General features: G+C 42.4%; 1 protein-coding gene across 1 annotated transcript in view; it reads right to left on the reverse strand.

Annotated features, from left to right (window-relative positions):
* The window catches only part of LOC145356188 (cell cycle checkpoint control protein RAD9B-like), a 51,844-nt gene that overhangs the window by 12,605 nt on the left and 24,145 nt on the right, over positions 1-15,094 (reverse strand). The window contains exons 8-9 of the mRNA XM_080208799.1: positions 4,961-5,025; positions 1,751-1,867 (exon numbers count right to left, since the gene is read on the reverse strand). Coding sequence (XP_080064925.1) covers positions 1,751-1,867; positions 4,961-5,025 — 182 coding nt within the window. The remainder of the gene's footprint in view (positions 1-1,750; positions 1,868-4,960; positions 5,026-15,094) is intronic.

Genomic DNA, 15,094 nt, shown 5'->3' on the forward strand with positions numbered 1-15,094 from the left:
CTTGACTGAACTAAGACCCCCCTACCCTTCCCGGGACCATATCCCTCTATTCCCTCCTAGTCATGTATTTGTCCAGATGCCCCTTAAAACTCACTATTGTATCTGCTTCCACTACCTACCCAGCCAGCAATTTCCAGACACCCACCACCCGCTGCGTTTAAGAGAAAACTTGCCTCATACATTCTCCTTTAAACCTTGCCCCTCGCACCTTAAACCTTTACCCCCCTAGTAATTGACTCTTCCACCCTGGGAAAAAGCTTCTGACTATCCACTCTGTCCATGCCATTCATAATCTTGTAGACTTCTACCAGATCACAACCCCCCGCCCCCCAACCTCCATCACTTCAGAGTTTTTCATTAAGGGTTAAACCAAATTCAGATGCTTTCACCTGCCAATCATCTTTTCCTAGTTAGGAAACTGATAACAGATCCCCCAGCTCTCAAATTGCTGAGTAAAAACGATAACATCTCAGAATTTGCAGTGGCTTGAGGTCATAGTATTCTCTAGCTAATTCAGTCGTTTCTTGAAGGGTTTTAGTATATGGTACCTCAGGGGAAAGTTAAACTTCAAATGACAGCAAATGCTGAAGCCCCACAGGCAGTCAGGTCCTATTGTTTTTCATCTGCCTTAATGCCATTTGCCCAAAAAAGTAATGCATGCATTCCACATATTGGGCCCAGTCCTTGAAGGCAGAGTCGAATGAATCTAGTCATCCAACTAAAGAAATGATGCATAAGAATGGCTTACCCCAACTTAGGCCAATTGTTCTGAGCAAGTTCCTTCAGAACTGTGCTTTACCTCATCACCACTGAAATAACTCTACTGAGGCTGGTATCCCTTCACTGAACTTAGATTTATCTACAATCGTTAGTAATACTCAGCCAGGTACTCCATGGTACAGAGTATATACCCTGACAGCCAGTAACCTGGACACTTCATATTATATACCTCTGCAGGGCTCCTAGATTGAACAGCATTAACTGTGCCTCAAACAGGGAGCTCGTATTTCAGTAAGTCCATCTCGTGGATCTTGTTAAAGTCATTACAGTGGGAGAAACTCCTTCAGCGGTCACACCAGAGCTGCAGAGTTGAGCATGGAGCCTTGGAGCCTGTCTCCCATACCCCTATCCCTCAAGGAGGAAGCAGGGAATCTATATCCATGCAGGGGACAGGCCTCACAAAGCAAAGAAAGATTGCCTCAGTTGTGACTTAGTTGGCCAAATCAGTAACCTGCCACTACCATTTTCATCACTGGGAAACTCTCCAGGCAGTGGGATTGTATTGAGGAGCCACAGCTCCACAGCATTTTACCAACCCTCTCTGTCTCCCATCCTGCCATGTGGGGCCTTTTGCCGCACTGGTCCACATGATTGTTGGGTCAAGATGTGTATGTTTGTAACATAGTTTGTAAATAAAAGTAATGTGTAATGGTTAAGTTCTAGTCTTCATCTCCTGGCTTCCTGGACTGGAACCTGTCCTGTTTATACGTTACATGTGAAAAAGACACATGACTAACACTAAAGAATAAATATTTACAGTTTACATTTCTATCAACATCAGTGGTACTTTAACTGAACAGATGTCATTGAAATCACCAGTTTAAAATTGTCTCTAGTTTAAAATTAAGCAAGAGTGTACAATATCTCCATTAAACAGAAGGATCTTATATTATGAAAATAATAGGAATTGAAGAGATAATGTCTTTAAATAAATAGGATAAACATTCAAAAGTTATTTGTTGTTATGTACCTCTTACTGGTAAAAGTCTGAGTGTGCTGTGATGATAAGCAACTCCCTGTGTCAGCTAATGTAGCCAATACAAAAATAACTTCAAACACCGTATCATCAATGCTAAATGCAATTGGCCTGTGAATCACATAAACAAAAATATTTGCAATTTCATAAAAATAAACAATGAACAATTATGTGGCAGCCACCTAATTAGATATTCAAAGAGAACAAAGAACAACACAGCACGGGAAACAGGCCCTTCGGCCCAATGAGCGCGCGCAGCCATTTCAATATTGTGAGTTCCCCTCTTCCACCCATGACCCTTGTCTGCACTTATGGCACTCCACATTGGAAACCAGTTTGAGGGGAGACTAATTTAGGGACAATTTGTTACAGCAATCAGCCCAAGAGCACATCTTTGGGGTGTGGGAGGAAACTGGAACACCCGGAGAAAACCCACGCAAGCGCAAACTCCCACAGACACTGGCCCAAATTCATGCACATGTGCCTGGCCAATTGTGTGGCAGGGGTGATAGGAAGTTGCTGATCCTGCCATTACCTCACAGGATCAAAGATCCAATCACCACACTTAAAGGGCACCTGAACAGGCATTCGTTCACTGCAAGCCAGCAGCATTACTCTGGCTGTGTCAGTGGATGCCTTGAGACTACAACTGCTGCTAGAATCTTGTGATCTCCTCTCCTCTTTCCCCACCATTCTTCCCTAAACCACGAGATAACCTTAACTGCTGCTACCATCTGCTTATCTCCCTTGCACTCCTGATTCACCCCCATAACCTCAACTGTGGTTACTTCCTCAAGTCGTTTTCCACTTTCCCTCCATCACCCTTGCCCTGTCATCGTTGACCCTTGAGCTACCAACCATCATCCTGAGCTGTGCTTCCTGGCTGCATTACCCTTGACCTGCTGTCTGTCAACATCAAGGGTCTACCACCCCTGACCTGCCCCTCTCAGGACCTCACCAGTGGCTTTCCCTCTATGGAACTCTCCATTCACCTGACGAAGAGAGAAACCCCGAAAGCTTGTGAGTTTACTATCAAATAGATCAGTTGGACTTAAACCTGGTGTTGTCAGACTTCTTACTGTGTTTCCCTCTATAACCCTGGATCTCCCCATAATCATGCTTGACCTCCCATCTGTATATATTGACCGTCTATGTATAGTCCATTTTCCTCTCTCAGTGCTCCACGAGCCCTCATAAGCCCACCATAACATCTTCTCTTCCTCAATCAATCACGCAAGCCCCCACCATCCAATTTCAATGCATTAATGCCTTCTCTCCCATTGTGCATCAAAGCTCCTGATGAAAGAAACACAGCTCCTGCTTAGTCCAAATCTACCAGGAAGCCTGCCACTAGTTGTGAATCTCATTCACAACAGTGTTAATTGCTAAGGTGCCATTTAATCCTGTGAAATGGTGTTTTAATAAGTGTGCATTCATGCCTATGAATTACAAAAGGTCCTGCCCCTCACCATTAGGAAGATCAATTTGCCTTCAATCAGCTGTATGCTAATTCCCTACTTTCATCCTGTCATCAGGAAGTTAACATTTCATCTCCTGCACAATAAATTACATTGGGTCAAGATGTGTATGTTTGTAACATAGTTTGTAAATAAAAGGTTATAATGTGTAACGGTTAAGTTCTAGTCTTCATCCTCTGGCTTCCTGGACTGGAACCTGCCCTGTTTATACGCTACATGTTTTCCACTGCCATAGCAGCACAAGATTCTAACCCATGATTGCAGTGCTGGTTGTAGAGGAGTAAGTTCAGACGAACTGAATGGCTTTTTCTCATTTACACCTTTTCTTATGATCCTCATTATGAGGAAATGACATTTTCAGGTAAATTCTATTTTAGATTAGGTAATGTAAATACACATTACAATTATTTTTCTGTTGTATTAGAAGTATCTCTCCTACAGAATTGCTTGGAACTGGGACAGACCTAAATGAACACTGAGAGACAGAGTTGCCTGGAGCTGGAGCTAAAACAGACTCCCACAGGTTTTTTAACTACCACCCAGATTCCAATACCTCATATTGCTTTATAATAAAACATCTCTCCTTCTACTTGCCCTGATACAAGTGTTGTTGTCTTCAGATTTCTCCAGTGACTTAATCAAGAAATGGGGATAACAATCACTAACCAAACCAATTTCCAAGCCTGTTTCTCCTCAGCCGCCTTCTCCTCCCAAACATCAACCACATCATCTTCTCCAAGCTCTCTTCTTCACAGTCCAATTGAACAGATCTGCTTACATTTTGGTTTTACTTTCACCTATCCAATAGTGGGCCAACTATTTCTAGCAATTACTTCTCTTTTTGGCCATGCACTGTTTTGCTACACCCTTGGCAACATTAGCCGTAAAGTTGTGGTCAACATTCATATTCAGTGACAATGACAATTCTGTCTCTCCGTCATTTCTGTTGACCATTCTAAGCTGTCAGGCTGCTTGTCCAATAACCATTCTTAGATGAACTGCAGTTTCCTCCAACACAACAATGTGAAGACCAAAGCCTACATCTTTGACACTGTGACAAACACTGTACCTTTGCCCCCAAATCTATCCTCCTTCCATTGAGTTTCAAACTGCTTCCTTTCACTTCCATTACATTGTACATTTCTGGCACTACTGTAGCTCATGTGTTGCTGAAATCTTCAGCCATTGTCTTGGTCAACTTCTATCTTGACTAATGAATTGCTCTTCTAACCAACCAAATTTTACCTTCTGCCCTCAGTTAATTTCAGAACCAAAACCTGGCTGCCTGGATCCTATCCCATACGAAGTCCCACACACTTATTACCTGTCTCTGTTGACAGGATTGGCTCAGAGCTGTCAGTGCCTTAAATTTAAACTTTCTCATGCTCATATTTATATCCCTTCACACATTCTTCCACCTATCTCTATAACTTCCTATTGTCTTTTTCCTGAACTCTTGTGCAACCAACCCCACTCCTTCACCTCTACCAGCCCTAGGAGCTCTTTCTGTGGTTTAATAAACTATTTTTTTCTGAATTTATCTCTGAAGTATCCTGTGATTTTTTTTAGGATTAAAGGTGCTAGATATATGTAAGTTGCTAAAGTCGGCCACAAACACAAATGATCTACGTTTAAGAATTAACAAACTCATGGTTTGCTGACCAGCAAATGAGCATGTACATTTTTAGATTTTGTGTTACTAGAAAACTATAGAAAACAAATTTACCTTCCAGCTGTTCCAAAATGGATTGATAGAGAAAGATTCATAAATTCTGCAAATGCCAGAAGACCCTAAAAATACAAAAATTGAATATATGCCAGCAAAATGCAGTAGAGTACAAGTTCAAAAAATATTGAGGTCTTCGTCATAATGCAATATACAGGTGTATGATTTTAAAACTACTGAAAAAATATTTAAATATTTAAACTAAAATAGATTTTAGTTATACCATTCTTGTATCTTTCAACCACAACATTATATAGTTCCAGCTTCCAAGCATAGTTAGCAAATCACTGGACGACCAAATACAGATCTTGACAAATGGAAATCCATTTAAGATAAATCTCCTGGATTAATTACAAGATATAATACATTTGTGATAAATGCCCCTAGTGAAATAGACACTTATGGTAGGAGTGCAACTGGTCAAACTAGAATAAATAGCACATTTAAAATCGCGGTATATATAACTCCCAAAAAACATCAAAAAATGCAACAATTATCATATTGTTATCAGAAGCTCTTAATGGGCCGAGTTATCTTTTTTTTTAAAATGGAAATTATTTTCCACCTGTATAATTAAACTTGGAAACTCACAAAGGATTCATGCCGATATTTACTTTTCCAGATTAATTGTTTCTAATCTTTGAGAAAAATAACTCGGGTTGTTAGAGAGACTGTCATACAGCAGCACTAAGTCACATAAATCAAAACATCCTACATTCCATCAATGGTCAGTGACAAACAACTAATCTCATTCAGACAGTAATTGAGTAATTGGGACTCCAGCTTCCCCACCAAGTTTGGGAATAATGGGCTCAATCTGGTACAAATATGACATCCCAGCAACAGCTCTGTGTTGTGTGGTGTGGTGTGGTGTGGTCCTCTAATTGAATAAAAATCATGCCACTTTAGTTTCTGTGCATGCTGCCGGTAGTTTCTTCATGCTATTTTTGAAGGTTTAAACCACCCGTTCTGCCAATCTATTTGATGAAGGGCAGTAAGGTGTAGTCTGGACAGGTCATATACCACTGGAGAGCACAAAGTTCTGGAGATCATCGCTAGTGAAGGCAGTGCCATTATTGGACACCAGGATTTCTGGTATTCTGTATGTGCTGAAGCTTTGCCACAATTTCTTTGTGGTAGTGCAGCCCAGGCAGTGCACTTACATCCACTTGGAGTGTGCGTCCACCATGATTAAAAACATAGAACCCATAAAAAGACCGGCAAAGTCCAAATGTACATGCACCCATGGCCTGCCAGGCCACTCCCACGGGTGTAGGGAGGCTGAGGGTGGGAGGTTTTGATTTTTTTTAGTACAGGTCACATTGCTTTACCAAGTCTGTGATGTCAGAATCAAGACCGATGTAACATCTGGCCAGCATCGTCAATTTTGATACTCTCACCTGGCCATTATGTAGTTCCATTAATATTAATTGTCATCCTGGGACAGACAATCACTCAAGACTCCCAAAGAATGATCTCTCCTCAACAATAAGCTCAGATTTATTAAAGGTGTCGAGTTTCATTTCCTCAGAGGTCTTCATTGGAAGCCACTATGTAAGATCACGTACCTAATTTTGGATAAATTGAGTCTTTTTGGGTCCAGGCTTTAATCTGCCTTGCCGACACTGGCAAGGTTTCTGAAATGTTCAAAGTCATCACAAGCTCTTCCACTGCTGGTACAGGCGCTAGGCTTGTGGATAATGGGAGGCAACTCAGTGTATGTGCATTAGCTATCCAGGTCCCAGGCCAGTGTTCCACAATGTATTCATAGGCCTCCAATAACAAGGTCCATACTGCATCCAAGCGGAGACACCAATGTGTGTGTGTGTGTGTGTGGTGGGGGGGGGGGGGGGGGGGGGGTGCGTGTGGAGGATTGCTTTGTTTAAAGAGGCTCAGTAAACATTTATGGTCAGTAATAATAAGAAAACCACCGACCATAAACATATTGATGGCATTTCTTCACACCAAATACAACCACCAACCCTTCCTTCTCAATTTGAGAATATCCTCATTCCGGCTGGGATTTTATGGCCTTGCTTGATCGAAACTGAAAATTCACACCCGAGGTCAACAGGCATTTTTGTTGTCCGCCCCTTGCCTGCTCTGATTCTGTGGTAGGCATGGCAGTAGAAGTCCAACATCTGAAAGGGTCCTGTAGGCATAAGGTTTCTCCATTCCATCTTTCCAGCAATGCGACATCACTGCACCAACCTCGTATAGGGAAGAGTCAGAGGTTAGTATAAATTCTTTCTTGAGATCAAAATGAGCCTGTAAGTTGGATGACAGTAGCTGATGTTTCACCTTAGAAAAAACCTCTTCCTACGAAACTTACTAAGACTATCTGTGGTATTTCATGGTAGAGCATGCAAGGGGGCCAGTGTGGAAGCCAAATTTGGGATAAGTTTTCCGTAATAATTGGCCAGCCCCAGGAAGGATTTTAACTCCATAGTCTTCCTCAGAGACAGTGCCTCCTTAATGTCCATAATGATCCCAGGGACCTATCTGGGACCATCCCCTGAGTTCCTTACATGAAACAGATCACCCATGGCAAAAGTTCTTTCTGCATTTGTAGAATCAAAATTTCTGTTTTTGGTTTTCCTGTTGGAATTCCAGCTTCCCAAGTTTGGGAATAATGATCCTCTACCAGATGTAACCCCTTGCCATCTAGTCAATATCCTAGTACGTTTCTTCGGTAGCCTGAAAATCACACTTCTCCCACTTCATGCAAACTCCCGCCTTGGAAAATTCCTGCAACACCTCTTCTAGGTGATCCTGATCTGAAGTCCCTGTGACCAAGATATCTTCTGAGTATATTGCTACCTTGGGTAGCCCTCAAGGGATGTTATTCATAACTCTGAAGACGACACATTCTGACAAGACCCCAGAAGGCAAATGGGTATATTCATAGAGTTCCTTGTGTGTGTGTTGGTTGTCACATATTTCTGGGAGGACTCATCCAATTCAAACTGGAGATAGGTGTGTCTCGTCCAATTTGGAGAATATCTTGCCACCCATTAACTTGGAGAACAGATCTTTGATCCAGGGCATTGGATACCTATTGAGTTTGGGACTATAACCTGATTGACCATCAGGTTATAGTCCCTGCAAAGATGAACTGATTTGTCAGGCTTAAGAACAGGGACTACAGGCGCGGCCCATTCCACAAATTTCACGGGCCTTATTATATCCAAGCTTTCAAGGTGCCCTAGTTCAGTATCCATCTTCTCCAGCATGGCATAAAGGACTGGCCAGGTTCTGAAGTACTAATGTAGTGTTGGGAGTCAACATATATCTTGACCTTGGCACTTTCTATTTTCCTCTAGTCCTACTGAAAAACTCCAGGTTATCTACTGATAACCTCATACAGTCCCCCCATGCCTAGCCTGAATGAGCTCTAACCAGTTAAGCTGTATTTTCTTGAGCCAATCTCTCCCCACAACAATTAGTCCAATCCCCCATTCAACAATAAGTGGGAGGCAAGCTGATTACTGTCTATAAGTCACTGGAGCCTTTTATTTGTAAAGATTCCCCTGTGTAGGTAGTTTGCTTAGCCCTCGTATCTTCCAATCTCAGGAGTTGGAAGCCTAATTGGAGGTGCTTATAGGTCTGTTCTCTGATCATGAATGCTGCAGCTCCCGTGTCCACCTCTATCTTTAAGGGATGACCATTCACTAGTAATTTCACCGTTATCAGGGTTCTTTTAGTTGTTACAATACAATTCAGTTGTCATGTCCCTACTTCTGCAAGAGGGGCTGCCTGCATGGTACACTCCAGTACTAGTTTCGGTTTTCCTCCTAGGTAGCACTCTTGCCTGTTCCTGAAACATCACCATGGCTGTGTCCTTCAACAGTGCTTGCAGTGACCCGTCAGCTGGCAACTACACCCTCCAAGAGTATGTTCTTTAATACTCTTGGAGTTGGCCCTGCAATTCCTTAATTGATGGTGAAATTAGGGTTCCTATATCGGATAGAACCTTTTGATACCTGATTGACACAAGCATCCTGCATTAAGGACTGGTTTCATGAGGTTCCCCCACACCCCTCCCGCCACTTAGATAGAAGACATTGCTGCCTGATGCCCCTTGCAGCTCCTGAGCACCTTTCTCTGTGTTCTCAAGTGACAAAGCGTTTTTGTCCAAATTGGGTTTTGCCAACAACTTCTTTTGGATGATTAGATTATTTATGCTGCATATCAATCTGTGCCACAATTCTTCATTAAGAACCAGTCCAAATTTGCAGTGTTCAGATAGTTTCCGCAATCTAGTCAAGAATTTAGTGACAGGTTCCCCAGGGGTTCTTCCAGCCATGTTGAAGCAACATCACTGGCGAATTGCCGTGGGCTTCAGATTGTAGTAGTTTTTAATTAGGTCTACCAGTTAATTGTGTTTTTGAATCGGGGTATCTGAATATCACCTGAGGGAAAGACCCAGTTTGGGTAAAGTTACAGGCTTAAAAACCCTTGCTGGCTGTTTCCCATCAGGTGAGTCACTGCTCACTCAATAAGGCAGCTTATATTCCACAAAGCCCATGAGGTGTAGATCTATTAATGATTTCTTGTGGCCTTCGTGTGTCATGACAAGGAGGAATCACTGGAATCGAGTAAACTGCTGATAGTCCATTCAGGAATTAGGGGACTCTTGACAATCACAAGATGTTTCGACTAAGTAAAATTGAGAGAAGTGAACCCACTGGAAGCTGAGAGTGATTGTGGACTGTTTCCTTTAAAGACTAAGAATAGCCCAGCAGCAAGCAACTGCAACATAGAGGAGTACTGAAGAAATAAACTTACACCAGCAATACAAAAGGATCTTTCCAGGCTGTTTTTAGAGCAATCCTTTTAAAGACAGACAGTTAGGGCATAAACAGCTGGGCCTACCATGCATTGTATGCATTCAGCCCATTTGGATGTGAAAATGGTAATCAGGATTTCACAACCAATAATTTTCATATTTAAGCAGTGGTATCCAATACATTGATTGTTAGCCATGTAGTGAACTGGGAATCCAGATGTGATGGATTATACTGCCTATCAGTAAATAAAAATGGAGTAATAGACAACTGACTCACAACTAAGGCAAGCTGCAAAACTCAAGAGTCACAAAGCATATCCATGTGTACTTTCACCTATTTTACACATTGTTGGTAAATGGTGATGAAAAGCTGAGTATGTCAATACTTCTGATCATTGAGATCTTTAGGTTACTGGATGGCAATAGATGTTTGTTTCGTAATCGCACACACATGAAATACCTTTGCCAGTATTGTTAAGAATACACAAGTCTTTTTCTACTAAAAAGTAGAGTATATAATTAAATAGTGTTGCCATAGCCACACACATGGCTAATCAGCAATTTCTACTTGCAAAGCTGATCGGGGGGTAGCGGGGGGGGCATTGTTGTTGTTGGCAGGCCTTGAGCATCCATGGTTCCCACCCAACCTTGTTGCCTAAGTCGCCATTGTTCAGCTGAAAAATTGGAGCAGCAGTTGAAAATTGCTGTATTTCCATTTTGAAAAGCAGAACTCAGATTTAAAACACCTTGCTTAATTAGAAATAAAATAAATCTGGTAAAACAGTATGAGTTTTAGCACTGCTGACAAACTGTTATTGTGTTCCTATGGGTATTAATTAAATCCAAAGTGACAAAGTTAAAAGTAATTGCATGGTGTGATACTCTCAATGTGAAGTATACTTCCTCTTTATCAAAATGTCTCCCACCATAGTCTAATTTTAATCTTATTTACAAAGCCTCCTGAAGCCTCTCTTTTCAGACTTATCTCAACAGGGATTCACTCAGCAGATATCAGTAAGCAGTTCCATACAGTCAGAAATAACTAGCTCCTTTTCAAGATGCATTACTGGCTGACACCACTATGTCTCCTGCTGGTCCTGAACTTTCAAGTTTCCGCTATTTCCTGAACAAAAATATGTCATCTGTTTTCTTTCCTGTGAGCTTTCAACCCGCATAGAGGAAGCACACACCTTTCACTTAGTGGTTCCCTACAAGAGTAGTGGAAATCAAGAAAGTGGAGCAATTACAGGTGTCCCCCTTCTCCCAACATAAAAAAGAGAAACCTCTGTGCAATAACAAAACATGAGGCTGTTAATTTTCTTATAGAAATGCTGAAAAGACTCAGCAAGTCATGGACTTTAGATGGTAACTTTGTTTCTCTCTGCAGATACTGTCTGACCGGCACGCATTTCCAATTTTCTCAATTTTAGATCAGATTTCTGTTGTCTGCAATATTTTGCTTCTGTGTAACATTTTCTAATTTGCTGAAGTTATCTTGCAAGATGAGAAAAATGATCATATTGTTATTATCTTTCTGATTTATTTCTCTCCTTCAGACTCCTAGGAGATGGGACAAGTTCTGGAAACATTAAAAAGCATAAGCCATTCAGTCCCTTGAGGCTGTTCCACCATTTAGTTTAACCTTGGTTGATCTGTACCTTAACTTCATTCATCTGCCTTTATTCTATATTCCTCCAAACCTTATCAAAAATTATCAATCTCACTCTTAAACATATCAATTCACGCATCACTCACAGCTCCAAGCTGCCAGGGAATAAGACTTCTAGCTGCTAGGTCCAGGGAAAGGATTGAGGGATCCCCCGCAGAGACATAGGAAAATGGAAAAATGAAAATCAAGCAGTTTCTTTAATAAGCAGCCAATTCAAAACACCAGTTATACACCTTGGGCAAAGGTCAAATGTCTGCTTTGTTGTGTACAAAAGTACTGTTTATACCTTACAGAGAAAAACACTTTCACAGGTTCAAATTTACCATGAAGGCTATGATCAAGCCAGTTAACTTGTTGGAGCAGGATCTGCAGATATGCAGCAGAGCAGCCAAAATTTCAAGGACTATCATGGTTCACTGCCTCATCCACAGTCTTGTCTTCAAAGGAGACATTCACATGAGATAGATCCCTGACAAGTTAGAGAGAACTTGAAGAAACAATGGATGCAGCCATGGAAATATCTTTGACAATTGCAATAATTATTCATCAGATTTTGTGAGATACTGAGGACTAAGTTTGATGACACTGAAAATGAGTTCAGGAGGGGGCCCAAAATCATGAGAGGTTCACACCTACAGTACTTAAAATCAACTTAAAAGGAAGATGCATTGTGGCTGGAGCAAATGCTACAAGCCAATCTACAACTTTTTCTGATGTGGGAAAGATGCAAGAATGGCACAATATGGAAAAGAGCAGGCTCCAAATTTTCTGGCATTATACTGGAGGCCTTGATCTAAGAGGTGTAGAGGAGTAGATGCTATTTATTCACATAGGGCCTTCCAGACAAACTCTCAGAAGGTATTAGGACATGACAGCCCTAATAGTTAACACCAGGTGTCAAGTCCAGAGAACCTGGGTGCATGACAGAGGTGATATCATTATTAAGTATCACACTCACAGACATCAGCTCAGATACTGATACTACAATTACTTCAGTTGTAGCTTAGAGATGAGATATACACATGGTGAGGCACTGGGCACAGGTGGTCTGCAGCAAAGGGCAGGGGTAAAGGTAGCGTAGATGACAACCCAGAGGATGAGTCTCACATGAGAGATAAGCACTTTGATGGGGCAGGCTGCAGAAGAAAGCTGATGGGTATGTACACTGAAGTGCTTAGTTCATTGGCAGGCCTGCCAGAAAGCAAACAATGGGGGTGATTTTGAGCCTGCATCTCTGCATGTTCAATACCCGGAGACTGGGAAAGCATGATTCATGCCACCAAGTTTCCAAGTTCTGATCTTTCAGCCCGCTGGCCGGCAGAGTAGCATGGGACGCGCCGCAGGATCCTAGGAAGCTCATTTTAATATGCTCATTTTAATACGTTAACATGTCATTAGCGAGCACTCTCTCCGGGACTTCCACCCTCAGCAGATATTTGTTGGGCAGTGATGCCATTTACAACAGGTTCATGAGATGGTGACTGGGTGGGAAGGGGGCCGATGATCGGGGGAGAGGAGTGCCAACTCCAACTGGGAGGGGGAGGGAAGCCCATGAGACCTCCATGGTGGGTGGGGTGGAGGTCTATTCCTGTCATCCCTTTAAAAATGGTGCCCGATCATAGTGCAGTTGGGTTTTACCAGGGTGTTAAGGTTCCGCCCCCCAACACATGACGACATAAGACATGCCCCTTTGATTTTTTGATTCATTATTGTCTCATGTATTAGTGTAGTGAAAAGTATTGTTTCTTCTGCTATACAAAGCATACTGTGCATAGGGAAGGAGAGAGTGCAGAGAGTTACAATCATAGCTAAGGTATAGAGAAAGATCAGCTTAATGCAAGGTAAGTCCATTCAAAAGTTTGATGGCAGTAAGGAAGAAGCTGCTTTTCAGTCGGTTAGTACATGATCTCAGACTTTTATATCTTTTTCCAGACAGAAGAAGGTGGCAGAGGGTACATCCAGGGTGCATTGGGTTCTTGATTACACTGGCTGATTTTCCAAGGCTACCGAAATGGATGGGAGGCTGGTTCACATGATGGACTGGGCTTCATATACAACCCTTTGTAGTTTTTTGCGGTCTTGGACGAAGCAGAAGCCGTACCATTCTGTGCTTTCTGTGGTTCATCTGTAAAAGTTGGTGGAAGTCATAGCGGACACGCCAAATTTCCTTAGCCTCCTGAGAAAGTAGAGGTTTAGGTGGGCTTTCTTAACAATAGCGTTAGCATGGAAGAACCAAGAGAGGTTGCTGGTGATTTGGACACCTAGAAACTTGAAGCTCTTCATCATTTCCATTTCAATCCTGTGTATGTAGACAGGGGCATGTCCTCCACTATGCTTCTTTAAGCCGATAAGTACCTCCTTCATTTTGTTGACATTGAGGGAGAGATTATTGCAGTTGCACCAGTTCACCAAATTCTCTATCTCTTTCCTGTATTCTGTCTCATCATTATTTGAGATATGACCCATTATGGTGGTATCGTTGGCCACACAGTCATAAGTGTATAAGGAGTATAGTAAGGGGCTGAGGACACAGCCTTGTGGGGCACCAGTCTTGAGGATGCTTGTGGAGGAGGGGTTATTGCCTATCCTTACTGATTGTGGTCTATGGGTTAGGAAGTTCAGGATGCAGTTGCAGAGGGAGGAGCTGAGCCCCAGGCCACAGCATTTGGAGATGAGTTTTGAAGGAATAATGGTGTGGAAGGCTGAGCCGTAGTCAATAAATATGACTGTGACGTAGGTGTCTTTGTTATCTCGGTATTCCAGGATTGAGTGCAGGGCCAGGGAGATGGTGTCTGCTGTGGATCAAATGCAGCGATAGGCGAACTGTGGTGAATCCAAGCATTCTGGGAGGCAGGGACTGATTCGTACCATGACTAACTTTTCTACCACTTCATAATGGTAGATGTCAAAGCCACTGGACGATAGTCATTAAGGCACACTGCCTGGCTTTTCTTTGGTACCGGAATGGCAGTAATCTTCTTGAAGCAGATAGGGACCTCAGATTGCTGTAAAAAGACATTAAAGATGTCTGCAAATACCCCTGCCAGCAGGTCTGTGCGAGATCTGAGTGCTTGTCTGGTTACTCCATCTGGGCCAGTTGCTTTTCATGGGTTGACTTTTGAGAAGGCTGCTCTGACACCTGCTATGGTGACCTCAGATACTGGTTCATCTGAGGCTTCCAGAGTGGAGGGCTCTCGCTGACCTCTTGCTCAAAAGGGGCATAATATGCATGAAACTCATTGGGGAGGCGTGCATTGGTGCTGGCAATTTTACATGTCTTCATCTTGTAGCCTGTTATGTCTTGCAGACCTTGACATAGCAGATGGTAGTCCATGTGGCTAGCTTGAGACTCTAGCTTGGTCCATACTGTCTTTTGGCATCTTTGATGGAGCTCTGTAGATCATCTCTGGATTTCTTTTGTAGGTCAGCATGACCTGAGTTGAACAACTCAAACCAGGATTTCAGCAAGCAGAGGATATCCCTGTTCATTCATGGTTTCCGGTTGGGAAACACACAGAATTTGCTTCTTTGCCACACAGTCTTCTACACACATACTAATGAAGTCAGTTACTGTAGTGGCATACTCATTCAGGTTGGTCACTGAGTTTTTAAGTATTGACCAATCTACTAACTCAAAGCAGTCCTGTAGGAGATCATCCAGTTCCTTAGGCCAATA

The sequence above is a fragment of the Carcharhinus amblyrhynchos genome, chromosome 20, assembly GCF_965287045.1.
Source record: "Carcharhinus amblyrhynchos chromosome 20, sCarAmb.v2.hapA, whole genome shotgun sequence".
Taxonomy (NCBI): domain Eukaryota; kingdom Metazoa; phylum Chordata; class Chondrichthyes; order Carcharhiniformes; family Carcharhinidae; genus Carcharhinus; species Carcharhinus amblyrhynchos.